This window comes from Platichthys flesus, chromosome 1 (genome assembly GCF_949316205.1).
Source record: "Platichthys flesus chromosome 1, fPlaFle2.1, whole genome shotgun sequence".
Taxonomy (NCBI): Eukaryota; Metazoa; Chordata; class Actinopteri; order Pleuronectiformes; family Pleuronectidae; genus Platichthys; species Platichthys flesus.
Genome location: NC_084945.1, coordinates 10,177,594 through 10,194,024, shown reverse-complemented (window position 1 = coordinate 10,194,024; position 16,431 = coordinate 10,177,594). Strand labels below are relative to the sequence as shown.

General features: G+C 42.1%; 3 protein-coding genes across 5 annotated transcripts; 2 read left to right on the top strand and 1 right to left on the bottom strand.

Annotated features, from left to right (window-relative positions):
* Positions 1-526: 526 nt before the first annotated feature.
* On the bottom strand, positions 527-3,696 carry rrad (Ras-related associated with diabetes). The gene is made up of 5 exons (XM_062381906.1): positions 3,555-3,696; positions 3,020-3,412; positions 2,269-2,342; positions 1,945-2,149; positions 527-1,533 (listed from the first exon to the last, which is right to left on the bottom strand). Exons 2-5 carry the CDS (start codon positions 3,390-3,392, stop codon positions 1,256-1,258), a joined length of 930 nt encoding a protein of 309 aa, XP_062237890.1. The 5' UTR covers positions 3,393-3,412; positions 3,555-3,696; the 3' UTR covers positions 527-1,255.
* Positions 3,697-5,603: 1,907 nt separating this feature from the next.
* LOC133943526 (ATP synthase F(0) complex subunit C3, mitochondrial-like) lies at positions 5,604-8,343 on the top strand. 2 transcript variants are annotated; one of them, XM_062381886.1, is made up of 5 exons: positions 5,604-5,742; positions 6,017-6,123; positions 7,369-7,440; positions 7,679-7,878; positions 8,002-8,343. In XM_062381886.1, exons 2-5 carry the CDS (start codon positions 6,082-6,084, stop codon positions 8,114-8,116), a joined length of 429 nt encoding a protein of 142 aa, XP_062237870.1. In that variant the 5' UTR covers positions 5,604-5,742; positions 6,017-6,081; the 3' UTR covers positions 8,117-8,343. The 2 variants fall into 2 exon arrangements, with proteins under 2 accessions (XP_062237870.1, XP_062237879.1); XM_062381895.1 differs by having other exon boundaries at positions 5,659-5,780.
* A 1,427-nt stretch (positions 8,344-9,770) lies between these two features.
* nsun3 (NOP2/Sun RNA methyltransferase 3) lies at positions 9,771-13,766 on the top strand. Of its 2 annotated transcripts, none has more exons than XM_062381873.1 (6): positions 9,771-10,036; positions 10,479-10,582; positions 10,671-11,155; positions 11,661-11,812; positions 12,183-12,304; positions 12,484-13,766. In XM_062381873.1, the coding sequence occupies exons 1-6, from the start codon at positions 9,896-9,898 to the stop codon at positions 12,818-12,820; spliced, it is 1,341 nt and encodes a 446-aa protein (XP_062237857.1). In that variant the 5' UTR covers positions 9,771-9,895; the 3' UTR covers positions 12,821-13,766. The 2 variants fall into 2 exon arrangements, with proteins under 2 accessions (XP_062237857.1, XP_062237849.1); XM_062381865.1 differs by having other exon boundaries at positions 10,476-10,582.
* Positions 13,767-16,431: the final 2,665 nt, after the last annotated feature.

Here is a 16,431-nt window from a genome sequence, read left to right as displayed (position 1 = left end):
TTATAGATACAACTCTTTTTCCACGCACAATAACACAAATCACAATAATGGTAGCAGTAATGCCCTATATTCTTCTTTAACTCTATTTCAAAGAACAAAACTACACAACAACAGACTTCACACACACTGTAGCTCAACAATAAAAGAGGATGACAATGATAAAAACAGCCAGAAGGTACTTTCAAAGAATTTCACCCATATCAGACAGAAGGTTTTGTGTCTTACCTTCTCCAGAGGATGTGTGTGTTCCCTGTGAGAGGTGTGAGGGGACTTTAAATTGGATGGAAAACTTGGGTACTTGTACTCCTTTGGTGGTTTAATGGTTAACGCCTTCACATACACATGCTTAACTACCATGTTTCCTTCCTGTAAAACTAACGGCCAGTCAGGTTCTATTCCGCTGATACAATCAAATGAATATTTATGAGGATGTAAATCGCCTGAAGCGGCCGCGGCTACTTTTTCTTCTGATTTATTCTGCAGGACATGTTGCTTCAGTGAATAAAGGCAGAAGGAGATTTCAAGGTTTTTGTTTTCATGTTTTATTGGAAAAAAAAAGGAAATCAACATAAACAAAGAATCCTCAAATGATGTCAAAGTTCACAAGACGGATATAACTTATTGCTTTACTCATACATTCACAACCTGGACTCGATTTTATGGAACAACACACAATAACAGAGGTGTCCTCTCGTCTTCGACATCTCTTCAGGGACTTGGCCGAGGCATGAACCTGCATGCCACGTTTCAAGTAGACACGACTCCAGATGACCTGGTACAGTGATCCTCCACCGTGTTTTTTAGGGATAATGAGATGTGTTACATTCAGCGTCATTCATATACGTATATACACCAAATCCCCTCCAATACAGGAGCACAACAACAACAACAACAACAACCCAACAGCAAGGCAATCTTTTCAGGTCATTAGAAAAAAAACAAGCCTTGATTTGAGTGGATTTTTACCGACTGATCATTTTATGACAGTGACATGATATAAGGCAGACAAAAGCAAAAGAACATAAAAGTTTGCAAATCTTCATGCAGTCTATCACCATTATCATGATATGACTTGAATAATGTCAGTCGTGGTTTATCAATCAAGTCCTCTCTTCGCTCTCGGTTGGTGTCTAAAAAAAATATAAATATATTTCTGTACAGCTCTATTAGTCCTTTAGGGTTAGTGTTAAAACACACACAGCGTCTGGTCTTCAGAGGCCAAAGAAAAGAAGTGTCCATCTGTCCCACACGCTCCTCAGAGAACCGTGAGGTCGTGGCAGGACTTTGACTTCTGCCTGAAGGCCATCTTCTTGTTCTTGCGCGCGACCATGCGGCCCAGAAACCTCTTGGCCTTCTTGCCGATGCTCTCCCGGCGCCTGCAGTTGGCCATGCGCCGGGCGTTCTCCTCCTTGCTGTCTTTCCTCAGGCGGATCTGTCGGACGATGCCCTCGAAAAGGTCCCGCACGTTGTGGTGGAGGGACGCGGACGTCTCGATGAACTTGCAGTCGAACACCACTGCGCAGGCACCTCCCTCTGCGACACAGAAAACATGGAGAACAGGAAATTAAAACTCGGAAGGAAGTGTACATTTAAGAAGACGTTCAACAAACAGAGTATTTAGGTCGTTCTAAAGTGCATATATAAGCCTTCAGAGAAAATAATTTGAAATCTGTGGCACAGTTTGGAGTAGAATAGGAATGTGGGCCTGTGCTGAGCCTGAGCAGTCAAGTGAGAAATGAGGCCTGAGCCCATGAAGGATGGTCAGGCCCCAGTAGTTCTTTCAGATTGGAGCATTTACAGCCTAAAGGGCAGTTTCTATGCTTCAAATGATACATATTACATTATTTAAACTCACTAAAACCCACTCCCCCTGACCTAATAATGTCTCTATGGACCACTGGGGCACATCTCAGGCTCAACAGTGAGTCAATTATACTGACTTACCATCAACAGACACCTCTCTGGACCGCACCAGGTCACTCTTGTTGCCCACAAGGATTATGGGAATGTTCTCGGACTGCCTGGCCCGACGCAGCTGAATCCGCAGCTCTGACGCCTTCTCGAAGCTCGACTTGTCGGTCACTGAATACACGATGATGTAGGCATCTCCCATCCTCATGCACTGCTCCTTCAGCCACTGGGAGTTATCCTGCAGGGAAGAAACAGATGCTGAGTTAGGCATTATTCATGTCTGATTCAATCCTGTAGCCTAATATCCGTGGAGTCCATGTTGATGTATAAACATTTCATTAATAATATATTCCTCACCTGTTCCCAGATGTCGTACAACACGATGGATGCCTCCTCTTCATCCACCATGATAGATCTGTCATAAGTGTTTCCTGAGGGGGCAAAAAAAAAAGAGATATTACACATCGGCGCAGATGCTTATCTGAGTGTGTTTTTCCAATGTGTGTTTTTTTGCTTTTCATCAAACTGATTTGAGCACATTTCTCTTTTGTAGTCGGCACACTAAGCTGAGCAGAGCCTGTGATCAAACCAGCCTTTTATATTTCCCCTTCCCATTATGCTACTCAAGGTTTCTGACAGCTGTAAGGCTCTGGGCAGCGCTGGTGCCTGGCTGAAGATGGAAATAGTAATAATCAATGCAAGTGTAAAATAAGAAGCCTGTCTGTTTTTATATTAAATCAGCTCCACTTTAGCCCTATGCATCCCAGATACAAATGTTGAGTTTATATGGCTTCATATGACTTTCATGAAAATAAAAAATTATGTGTTTTTTAAAATGTGTTTGTTTCTTTGATTTGTTTTTATGTAAATGTTAAATTTTTTTAAAAAGAAGAATGTGGTCTTTAAACTCAAGTTCAAAAAGCATAAAACCTTATATCTAGGTTATCAGGATAAGATTAAATATTGCTCATTATAACGTGGACTAAATTGACCTTGGACAGACCTAATTATCACACGTGACTAAACAGGCAGTGCACATCTGGACTGCATCTGTGTGCGTGGGTTTCAAGGGTAGATGAGTCATCTCCCAGCATCACCGTTTATTTACCTGCTTCATCGCAGTCGTGACCGGGATCCTCGACTCCCCCAAAGACGCGCGCCAGGCTGGACTTGCCGACGCCGTGCTCCCCGAGGAGGACCACCTTGTACACCTGGCTCTCCGCCTCGCTGCCGGTGGAGATCACGGAGTCGGAGGAGTCCGAGGCGCAGCTGCCCCGGTGCTGCTCGGTCGGGGAGTAGGAGGTGCAGCGCAGAAGGTTGGACAGCTCGTCGGTTTGCCCGGTCTCGGGCATCGTGGCGCGCAGGTCCCGGTCGTCCACAGGCATGCTCCTGCGGTGCAGGTTGGGCAGATTCATGGGGAAGGGCATGCTCCCTCTCCTCTTGTCCATGCTCCGCAATTTGTCACCCTTGTTCAAAGTCATTGTGCGTTTATGGCGTGGATCTGTGGACACATGCGCCGTGCGTAAAATTGGGGATCTCATTCTCATAGTCGACCTGAGCACACGTGTTCTGCTCTACTCAATATAATAAAAACGCCAAATAACTAATACTTCAAATGTCTCGTCAGTATTGAAGACACTTACCCGGTGCTGGTAAATAAATCAAACGAAGGCAATACAATAATCCTCAGGTTTGAAGAGATCCTGTGATCGGTGAGGCGTGATTTGCTCGAGTCTGATGAGAGTCTCCGCTCAGTGTATTTATACAGGACCGGGAGTGACGTCGGCAGGGATTCGCCCCTGAGAATCACGTCTCCGCTTATTATAGTGGTGCGTAACGGTGCCATCATACAGAGGAGGGAGGGAGGGCTGAGGGCGCAGAGGAATCTCCCTTCCGCATCTCCAAATGGAGCTTTCTTGTGAGGGGGCGGCCAGGGATGAAACCTTGAAGAGGGGAAGCCCACTTAAAGCCAGAGAGATAGTGTATAAATATTTAATAATAATATAGAGCATAAGACGTTGGAAGGATATCCTCATGATGCAAGCTAAAGTGTATTAGGGCGCAGATGAGTGGAAATGTGATCCCCCTGTGTTCCTTAAATCTGTTTTGAGTTTCATTGTCTCTGTCATGTGGAGATCTCTGCTTCACTTATTCCATTTTGAGGAATTTTGAGTTATCTAATTTCAACGATGAACACGTTTTGGCGTGATTGATTCGGTTTTCACTGGCAGCTTAACCCTGCTCTCTTTTTTTTAACCAGTGCAATACCATTACATTTATTTCATGGATTTATTTTATGAATGGTGTTTGATGTTGGTTTTAAAATTGTAAATGCCCTAAACCTGAGGAGCAGTTTCTCCAAACTGCCATCACAGGTGAATACGTTCTCTATCATATGTGCAAATAAAACGAAACATGAACTCATAAGAATTCTACTCACGGTGGAATTTATTTATCATTCATCCCCCATTCCTCCTCCCGCCACCTCCCTGTCTAGAAGAATGAAGGCATGGCTGAAATGTAATGTCCTTGCATTTGCAGCTGTAATCATTGATCGACCTCAAACACACCTTTTGGTTCTTCGTTTCCATGCCTGAGATGAATGTTACAAAAATGCTGTAATATATCTGGTCCATACCAATGACACATAGTAAAATAATAATAATAAATACATAGTCTATTAGAGGAAAATATGGGAATGTCATGTCCTAAAGCAGCTCATGACTCGAGGTCATTTTTCTGTTTTGCCTCTGCATGTGTTATGGTTTCATTGTTCATTGTATTTGACATATATTGGACACACAGAGACACAACGAGGCTTCATGTGCTTCCCTGTGTGAACCATGGACTCAGGATTATGTGTTGCTGCCCCCTTGTGACTGTACTTGGTACATGCACTATTTAACCTTAAGAGCACTTTGCATTGGTGTGTTAACAAGCACGAGTCAAACATTCAGTATTTTTTGATTATCAGTCGTTAACAAACAAAGAAATCGACACACAAAGAATTTACCAGAATACAGTTTCTATATATATAGATATATATAATAGATATTTACTAAGGTATTAATATATATATATATATATACCTTAGTAAATATCTGTCCTCTTTATCTGCATGACGTGTAATTCCTCTGCAGTTTTTCAAGTTGTATATCAAAAATATTTTATCTTCATCCCTTACACCCTGTGCTGTAGTTGATAGGACCAATATGTAATTTATCACCATATGTGTATCATAACGGACTTTAATAACTATATTGATTATAAGGTCGATCAAACAAACAATTAATTTCCAGGATAAAGAGATTTTTTTAAACAAACTTATCATTATAAAGTTCCAGAAAAGCGACATAAAACAAAATCTACATTGAGATATTTCATAACTTTATCACATGCTTAAAAAACGTTTCAAGTGCAACTCAGAATATGTATCTATATCTCTATATATATCTACTTCTATATCAATGTATACATGTATCTGTAGCTATATATACAGCACTTTGTTTTTCCTCATTACTGTACTTTACATAAACTGTATTATATCCTTATTTTTGCTTGACATCTTCCTCCAGGCTATTCATATAATTGCATGCATGTTCTTGTATAAATCTACAGAGGACGAATATATGACTTGTATAAACGTTATATTGACGCATAATCATGTATAACACATTAATCTTAAACAGGCTGTTCTCAAGGTCCTGGATGTGTTTCCATGATGACCTCTCTAGCGCCCTCTGTCGCTCCAGGAAACCGGAAGTCGACGTTTTTAAAAGCGACATTGCGCATGTGTGAGCCTCTCGTGTCTTCGACCTCTACTACAGACCGGTGAGATCATCTCTGCTCTGCTTCTAACTCACTCTAATGTTAATATAAAGCCACAACTCGTGTGTGTATCTCGGTGTGAGTGCAGCTGCTTTAACCTCAGCTCCCCTCTCCGACTGCGAGCTCGTCTTTTAGCACCATTTTCTATCCGCAGCTGCTTATTGACCTTACGTGTGTCCGTTTAACTTTGCACACTCTGTTCCTTCTCGTCTTGTGAGGTGATCACACGTCGAGCCTGACTGTCCGTTGTTGTGTTGTGTTGTGTTGCTTCGTGTAGACAGCAGCCCTCCTCGCATCACCTCCAGCCTCCTGTCGTTGACCTGAGCCGCTCGTCCCGTCGTCATGTTCGCCTGCGCCAAGTTCGTCTCCACGCCCTCCCTGGTGGTGAGTGGGTCCTCCTGGGGGGTGTTTGGGGTGTTTTGCAGACTCCTGTTCTCCGTGTAGTTAAGTGTCCGATCCTGCATATGTGCCTGAAACTCACGGTCCTATCATGTTAGCTAACTATGCTAACACTAGCTCTCAGCTGTGTAGCGTCTTTGACCCCCAGCTGCTGTCTCCTCCTGCAGGGACAAACCTCAGTCTGTCCCCTGTGTCCTCGTGTACAACTGTTTATGCTCCACTTTAGACTCATGTGGATCTGAATTGTCTCAAGTTGTTGTAAAATACTCCTGAGACATTTGACAACTGATCTCTTACAGCAGCTATTGTCGCAGGAATAGTCTGTGAATAAAGATAGTCAGTCTATGGTCATTGTGTTTTAATGTTACTTATGTGAAAGGTTGTAGTATAATCAGGATAATGTACCTTTCCCCCCACCGGGTGTTTAATAAGGTTGAAAGTCTGAAATTCAATCATTTGAGTTTTAGGCCTTCAAAAAGTCTTGAAGGTCCAGTTGAAGATTTAGGTGAAAGGGATCTATTGGCAGAAATTGAATATTAAATAATCCTAGTGATGTTTTCACTAGTGTCTTTCATCTTAGTTGTACAAATTGTTGTTTTCTTTACCATAGAATGGGCCTGTTATATTTAAATACTTCCTCTCTATGGAGGCCGCCATGTTTTTTTTTTTTACAGTAGCCCAAACTGGACAAACCTAACACCTTTGAGTTTTTATGACAACTGAAGGCGACCACAGGTTATCTTTCTACGCACTGAACTTTTAAATGTCTTTCAGTATGTCTTAAAATGAGTTTCTTTCTTTTCAGATTTTTTTTTTTCAGATTGATTCTTTAGTCAAAAGTATTGACTTAAAATGATATTATTATTATTATTATTATAAAGAAACACACAAGTTCCCAAAATGAGAAAGCACTTGGCATGTTAACCTTTCATCAGAACAGCTGCCATTCCTTTCTGTCAATCAGTTGATTGACAGAATAAACTGCTGGGTAGCCAATACCCATCATTCCCCTTTTATACACGGAAACCCTCATTTAGCAAAGTAATGCTGCAGTAAAGTTCCACTTTTCCATCTGAAAGGTAAAGGAGTCGAAGTAGAAAGGAAATGAAGTATCTCAAATATCGTTTAGTATTTGAGACAAATGTAAGTGTAAAATGCAGGTAGTAATGTATGTGTGTTTGTAATTTAGTATTTAATTGATTGTTTATTTGTATTCTGTTCTGAATACAGATCCGTGCTGGATCCCGGGTACTGTACAGACCACTCTCAGCAGCAGTAGTCTCAGATGCCAGGAAAGCAGAGGTGAGTGACAAACTGTACTAGAGATTCTACCCGACACACTTTAATTGATCTCCTTTACTATTCTCATTACCTTGTTCGGTCATGAGTAATTTAGGTAATTTAAAAAGTTACCAGTTACATTGTTTTTACCCTTGAGATCGGATCACAAAAACCTCTTGTTAATACGAGGTGTGAACGGTGCCTTCGTGATCCTGCAGCATTTTGCTTTACACTAACTCGTTATACATTTGTGTTTCAGACTGCCTCACTCCTTGCACCACAGTCTATTGCAGCCTCTCAGCAGCAGCTAGCAGTGCGGGGTTTCCAGACCAGTGCCGTGAGCCGTGACATCGACACTGCCGCTAAGTTCATTGGTGCAGGAGCTGCCACTGTGGGAGTGGCCGGATCCGGGGCTGGAATCGGGACAGTGTTCGGCAGCCTTATTATCGGTTATGCCAGGTAAATTAAAAGCATCATCTGTCATTTTAAGGGCATTTTTTGAAATCTCCAACTATAAAGTGGAATACCTGTCCGAGGTGTTATTAATGCTTTATACCTCTAACTTCTTCTCCTTCTCCACAGGAACCCCTCGCTCAAGCAGCAGCTGTTCTCTTACGCCATCTTGGGCTTTGCTCTGTCTGAAGCCATGGGTCTCTTCTGTCTCATGGTTGCTTTCCTGATTCTGTTCGCCATGTAAACTAGCTCAGCACTTGGTGTTAAAGGGAAACGCATCACAAAGTCATCCTCTTATCTTGTTGCTTATTCCCAGTTATTCGTGCCCCTTAAAAAAAATGTGATGTATGAAACTCTGGCAAACCATTGGTCAATTTAAATGACGGTTTGACACCATGTTGTATTTTTAATCAAATCTTTTTGTTCACAAACAGGCAACAAATAATGGAAGTAAAAGAGTTAATAAGTCAATGTGCGTGTACATTCTTTTGTGTGTTTTTACATGTGTCCAGGTTTATTTTGTCTGTTTATTTCGACTGTTAGGCTGCAACCAAAGATCATTTTCATCTTCAGTACAACGGTACTCATCATTATTCTCAGTAGCTCAAGTGATCATATTTTAATTGCTTTGTTTTTTCAACCAACAGTAAAAAATCCCAATGATTTTGAATTTACTATCACAGAAAACTGGATAAATGGTACAGGGGAGAAGTAAGTCTAAGGTTAGATGTTCGAAAGGCAATCACCATGAATCATAGGGGCCATCAATAATTCACTCCTGTTTGAATTGGAGATAGTTGCATTGCTTTTAATAGCTTCTTTGTCATGTGACCCACTGACTCCAAACCCACTGTACTCTATTATTATTACCTGAGATAAACAGTGCACACCTCTTTTCTGGGGATTGTAGTGCTGCTTATTTTATATGAAACATAATATTGAACTATAAGCATATATGTTCAATAGCCCAATTTCATGTGACCCCCTGACTTTGCATCATATCAGATATCATTGCTTAACTAGATAAACAGTTCAAATCAAATTAAAGTTTATTGTCACATGCACCCATGACAGTGTCATCGTGGCAGTGAAATTCTTGTGACCTGGCAGGTCATGTCTCTTTTCATTGGATATAAGTCTGTCCTCATTTATATGCATAAGAATATCTTTAATTATTTCCTAACATAAACAGGACAAATATCTTAGTGTTTCTGATTATTTATAATGAATATCAATCATTTAGTATGCGGTATTATTAGCTCAGAAGCTGTATGATTGAATTTTGGCATTTTTCACTTAAAAAAATATAACTCCATAAATTTTTTACAATACCTATTGCCAATTTATTCTCTTTCATCAAACTTGTTGATCAATTACTTCAGTTACTGGTAATCTGGGGAAATTAATGAATCTGTACAGTACAGAATAAGTCAGATGGAGCTCCAACAGCAATTCCCTGGAGGCCCTAAGAAGACCAATCTGGTCATTTGAGGGTGCAATGAAAAAAGTGATCGTGGGAGCATGTAAATATAACACAATTAAATATATGATAACAATAAAAATGTCTAAAAAACAAAAATAGTCCTGGACTTAAACTGCATCTGTTTAAAAGGCAAGATGTGTCTTCTTTAGATCAAGAAGGATATTTTTTATCAGTGTAAGAATTTGTTGCCACTGAAGAGGAATTTTTTGTGAACACATCAGAGAATAAAACTACTGAATTAAAAAATGGGGCAAAATTGTGACTAAAAAAACAGAATCTAGACTAAATCCATCATCTGTTCCCACAAGGGTTAAAAATAGATTTCTGATGTTTATCATTTGCTCTCACCTCTCTGCACAACAACAGGTTTCCATGTGGAACTGAAGAATAGATCCCGGTTGCGGGAGGACAGATTTGAAGAACGCACCTGTCAGTGTTGAGCTTCTGCTGATGTTTCTAATGAAAGTGATTTAACAAGAGTGGAGATAAATCCGAACGTGTGCGTTTTGCAGTAAAATGGAGACAGAGACATCTAAATAAATGTTCTTCTTACACCAGGTTCACAGTGTGTGGAGGAGAAGTAGCTTGAAAACCGAGAAGCTAACGTGGTGTGTGTGTTCGATTCGCTGTCTCACATCTCTATTACGAGCAGAACAACGAAGAGGAGCCGCTGACAAACAGGTACAGGAGACAACAGGGAGGAGGGTTGCTTGTGTTTAATATTATTGAAGTGTCGCCTTCACTGGGTTAACAGGAGGCTCCTGAGCCCCTTGGAAGGATTCCTCAATGTGTAGGTAACTTCAGATCCATGTTGACACGACTGTATAATTATACCACATAACTAAGCTGTGAAAGCCCAGATAGACTGTGACAGTTACTCGTATCAAGGTCCCAAAGTGTGTGATGTAAACATTCTCCAGACCGTGAAACCACCAGTAGCCTGGACTGTTCACAAAAGGCAGGTTGAGGCAATTGCTTCATGTTTCTGACCCCACATCCTGACCCATCAGCTTTCTTTACTACTACTTCACTGATAGAGTATCACTCTTTGGAGCTGCTCAGTACTTCATCAATAATTTACCTCTCCATAACATCTTCCCTACATCCTGTATGTTTTTAGCAGATAACTAAAAAGGGCAAAAAAGAACGTCCTTCATGTCAGCCGGTTCTGGATCTCTTTGACCAGCAGTACAGTCGGGAGCTTGGGGACTTGTGGGCGTCTGCAAGGTAATTTTCTTTCTGAAACCGTTGATAACAGATTTGACACAGACAGTGTTTTTATCCGTCTTCCGTGTGGATTTCTTTTCTCCTGCAGGTCAGTGCTACTGGACCCTCGATCCTGGCAATATGGGGTCATGCTGAACCGCTTTACAGCTGTGACAGACATCACACAGAATCTCCAGTCGCAGGGTTTCTCCAGGTTCCTGCCACAGACTGACGTCTCCTCGCTGAACCAGACAGGAAAAGACTCTCTGTTGTCACCTCACTGCTTCTCTGAGCTCCCTCCTGATGACTCCAGTCCTCAACGTGCCAGTGCCTCTTCCGCACTCGGTCGGGACCTTCAACCCGATCCGTCTCTCACTTTGCCCCGTCCTTCTCTCCAGTGTTACATCCACCCCAACCCACTCAGGTTCCCCTCTCAGGCTCACCGGCCTGGCCAGCTGAAGCAGTACTACCTCCTGAACGCTGCCTCCCTGCTTCCTGTGCTGGCTTTACAAGTCAGAGATGGAGAAAAGGTTTTGGATCTTTGCTCCGCCCCGGGGGGGAAAGCCTTAGCAGTAATGCAGTGTGCCACCCCAGGTAAAAACTAAACAGAACTTTTCAAAGTTTTGTCTGATTTAATTTGAATCATGCTCAGAGTTTAAAGATTGTGATATGTTAATAAGTTAATATAACTTAGAGAAATGGAGATTTTCTAAAAAATGTTTTTTATATAATATTTATTTTAAGGACATTTTTTTCTGCTGTGTTTATAATGCTCAACATTGTTGCTCTGGAAGTAAAACTCTCGTTCATTTACTCAATCGAGATTTTAATTATCAGCCATAATATTATAACCATTCAAGGTAGACCTACGCTCCTGTAGAAGCCACAAGTCCATATGATTTCAACTGTGGTTTAAGAAAAACAAGGAAACGTAATTTGTACATATACAAATTCTGACTCATCAATGGAGAAAACAAATGGCAAATGTACTTCAGAAACCAGAGCTTTTTCTAAAAGTTGAAGCTCACTGTTGCACTGTATTGAATACTGCAAGTGGATTAGTGTGTTATAAATAAGTCTGTCCTCTATCATGTTCCAGAACTTCTCTGCTGTAATGAACCAGACCCTCATAGACGGGACTGGCTTACCAAAACCCTGGAGTCGTATGTGCCTCACTCACTTCACAGCAAGGTGATGGTGTCTGCACAGGATGGACAACGCTTTCAGAGTGAAGATGTGACGTACGACAAGGTGGGTGGAGACACCGGTCCTGTGTATGAGAGCTTGTGCTTTAAGGTAGACTTCCAGCTGAAATGAAGAAAATTGTCCATTTCAAAACTAGGAGCCTGCATGAAGAGGGAGACAAAAAAAATGGCTGGGGGGGGGAATCAAACGTGGTTTAACGTGACTGATGATGGAAGTGTAGGAAATATAACATGTACGTGGCTTATTTTAGAGACCTGCAGCTTTTAAAGTCATTCTTTCTTTCTGTCATTATCTCTTTCAGTTTTCTTACTTTACTTTCTCCTCTTGATCTTTTCTGTTTCTCAATGCCATTGCACTCTTGTGCTCTCTAACTGGGACTCTGAATTACTCACATTTCCATGTCTCTTTGTTTCAGGTTATAGTCGACGCTCCGTGTTCCAATGACCGGAGCTGGCTGTATTCTGGCAGCGCCCAGCAGGGGGTGCAGAGACTCAAGGAAAGAGCCAGACTGCCTGCGCTCCAGGCTCAGCTGCTGAGGTAAATCCAGTTCCCAATATATAAACATATCATCTATATGTACCCTTGGGGTATTCACCTGTAGCATTACTGTCCAAAGTTGTTTTAAAAACATTACTTTCTTTTTGGTCAGATTAGGGATAATGAAATACTTCCACACATTTGGAAAACAACATACACTGTTCTAACTCTCTTTTCAGGTCTGCACTGTCAGTGGTGCGTCCAGGGGGCCTTGTGGTCTATTCAACCTGCACACTGTCCAGCTCTGAGAACTACGCTGTGGTAGAGACGGTGCTGAAGGACTTTCCTGACGCGGAACCTGAAGACCTGTGGGAGGAGATAGCCATTCCTCTATCAGAGCACTTTGTGTTTAGACCCTCACACCCTGGTTATGGACAGACCTCTCACCAGCCCTCGCTGCTGCCACAGAATAGTGATGTGTCTCCTTATTCCAATAGACTCGGCATCTTAGTGGTTCCTCAGACTGGCAGGACCTGGGGACCCATGTTTTTGTCTCGGATTAGAAGAAGGATGTAGCGGCTGACTGTCCCGTGAAGATGTTTAGAAACAAATGGCTAAGCATACACATTATCTTTGTGCAGCTTTTGAGATGCAAAGTACATCGCAGAAACTGTCAATTTGTGAAACTATTAGAGAAGCACAGAAGTTCTAAACAGTGGTTTAGACATGGAGAAATAAACTTGTATGTGTGTGAGAGATGAACTGTTGCAGGTGAAACAGTTTTCACCTTTTAGAGGAAGTGTTTGAGCTAAAGTGTTTTGTGGTATAAAGCAGCTGAAAAACACAAAGTAACAATATAACTCTGTTCACATCATTTACACTTACCATCGAAGCTAGATAGATCCGAGACAACATATATTTATATAAAGCAGCTCAATTGATATTTTGTAGCAGGGAATCAAATCATAATGTGAAACTATAAAAAGAGTTGGTTGTGTGAACTAACTGAAGTGTTATCATCAGTGTCTGCAGTTGAATGTGCCCAGCCACTACTGTCAAAGCTTTGGTTACTTTTTTAGGCATTTTATTGCATTTATTGACAGGACAGATTGTAGAGTGAAAGGATAGGAGGAGAGAGAAGAGAAGATGCAGCAAAGGGCCTCTAGTCAGAGTTGAACCTGCGGCTGCTGCTGGGGAAACAAGGCCCAGTGGGACCTGGGCTGAGCTCTAACTGGAGCATTTAGCAGCAAAAACACCAGATTCTTCCCTCACAAGTTCGTGGGGACCAAAAACGGAAGGTGAATATTGAACGTGTTTCATCAAGTGGTCAAATGAATGTTAATGTTGCTTCCTTATTGCCAGAGGCCATCACAATTTGTGTTGGCTGACACCGATTGGCCAAAAACAGACATGATCTCTCAGCCTATGTTTAGTATTTACATTTATTATTTATTGTTCATTAAACTGGCTTTACAGTTATGCGATATTGATTAAACACAGGTCTTTCAAGCGCTCACATTCACATTGTGTCCACGTTTGATAATAAAACAGTCGTTATAAGGCTGCAACGTTCTGTAATGATTTGGTGAAAATTCAGCCACTGCTAATTCCATTGGCTGTGAGTGATAATGCCTCGAGTCTTATTTCAGTTTGTTTCCAAACACTGAATTAGAGATGACATGAGACTTGGCACCACAGAGGCTCACTCTCAGAATCTCCGTCTCACACACTTTGAATCTGTAATTTAGGTTGTGCTCATTCAATTTTGATAACCACTTGAGTCAGAAGTGTCTATCTGAACCTCCACGACTAATTTAAAGTTTATTGGCCAGTTTGTTTTTCAATATATAACTGTCATCGCAGTTACCTCCCTGTAAATGTTTTCATAGTCGACAAACTATCCCCGGGCGCTCGAGGCTTCCGGCGGGAATCGGTTTCATAACCACGAAATGTTTCGAAGGCAGTGCTGACAGAATTAACACACAGTTTATGTCTGTTTCTCCATCCCTGCATCGTCCTACTCCGAGTGAACAGAGGCTCTTCCGTCTTCCATCCTGCCTGTGTTCAGAGTGATTGAGAAGCAGCAGCGTCTCGCACGGTGGCTCATTACTCTGTGGCTCTTGTCTCACGCCTGAGTGAAGAGCAGACGCCGTTTGGTGGCAGTGCTGTAGCTTTTCATCAGGCTGTGATTGCTCAGACGAGAAGCTGAAAGTAGTTTGGAAGTGTCAATAGACAATAACGCATGAGCATTCATGAGCTGTGTTTTTTACCTTTTGAAACACATCAGACTGAAGTGGAAGTATCTGCCGTTGAAAAGGCGCATGTGTGTCTAAGGTCTTATTTCTTCCTCCCAAATATATGAGGCTGGAGGTTCCGAGCGAGCCTGTGACACACTGTCACGGCTATGATTGCTTGGATAGGAAAGCTGCAAGAGCCGGTTTCATCCAACTACCCTGCGTGACCATAGACACAAGCATTGTTCGGTATATTTATACAGCTATTTTTATTAGCTGTCCTACTTTTGCTTCCCTTCTGCATATTTAGAGGAGTAGCTCTCGAACGCGAGCGCATCATTACGCTACCGAAACATCGGCGTGGGGAGATGAGGAGAGTGGGGCTTCATCGGGGTTAACCATGTTGCTGACCTCTGCGTGAACTCTTGGCTTGTTGATGCTCCCCCTCATTGCAGTGTTTCCTCCAGGGGAGAATCTGTGAGCAGCTTTGCCTCCACTTCAAAGGGAGAGAATCTAGGCCTGCTTTGCATAATCAGGTGGAGAACAGCTTTTTGCCAGAGAGGCAGGAATTAATTTGTGGCACCGCCAGATGTAATCATTAAAACGCTAGTCATTGACAATAAGGGGAGAGGAGGAGGCGAAACCCGAGGAGGAACAGTAGATAGGACCAGAAAGAGATATAAAGTGTATAAGGACCCGAATGCCAGAGGACAGTGGAGACTAATGTGAACTACGCTCTGTTCTATGTCATTTTAGAACATGTGGGGATGATGTTCGTCTTCGCTTCTCGCATTCACTTTGTTTCTATTATTTCAAATGATGAAAACACATGTCCCGACTATTAAGACAGCTTTATATCAGTCTGTATAAGGGTTCCCATTGATGCTTGAATACCGGGAGAGAACTTTTCCACTCCAAGAAATAAGCTGTAATTTGAATATAACATTTAAACTTCCTGGTGTCTTTTGTTTGAAATGTAACTCCCGGTTTGTAAGAAGCTGTGGAGGACGATAGATATCCATAACTGTAGGCTGTAGGCTTTGACAATAACTCACAGCTTGCAGTCAACCAGGTGGTATGATTTTCTTTCATTTTTAAATTGTTATGGAGTCCATTGTTTATATGAGGGATACATTATCTATAGCACTGTTGAGGGGCAGCAGGGGGAGCTGGAGCCAATCCAAGCTGACATCTGGCGACAGGCGGAGTTCACCCTGGAAAGGTCGCCTGCGAATCCCAGGGACGACATTCAAAGACAAACAACCATTCATTCACATGTTGAGTCTCCAATTAACCCACCCCCAGTCTGCACGAAAAGAAAGAGTTGACGTATGTGAAGTATATAGTGTATCGAACCACCGCCCACGACCCTTAAAGGATGAGCGGAGAAGACAAAGGATGGATGGATCTGTAGAACATCCCTAACTCAGAAAAGCGCCCAATCAGATTCCCAATCACCGTCTGTCAGTCTGATATTTTGTCGTCCCTTCAATTTTTTTGACTTGAAGCGTTTGACAGTGAGTGTGTGTCAGTTAACAAGTGGATCTATGGATTTAGGGCCTTTTGGGAGAATCCATCATTCATTTCAAATGTCATCGTTTGTCAATATTCCATCAGTGGAAGTGAGAGCCTGGGATTGCTGCTCGTGATGGATTGTTACACGACGAATCTCTGAGGGAGTAAAGTCTGCGAAGAAGGACTGTCTCGTAGAGGTCTCCGTGTCCATCCGCACAAAGACAGATACAGGCTTTGTTAATATATTTACTGGAATGAGTGTGTAGTGTTGTTGAATACAAGAAGAAACACACTTAGAACGAAGAAGCTCGATCTCTGCGGGAGAGAAAACCAGTCGGACCAACTCCGACGTAACTGGGATGCAACCTGTCAAACAAATCTGCTCCAATCATCATGTTGCCACTTCCGGTTAGACAAGCAAAACATGAACGAGCACAA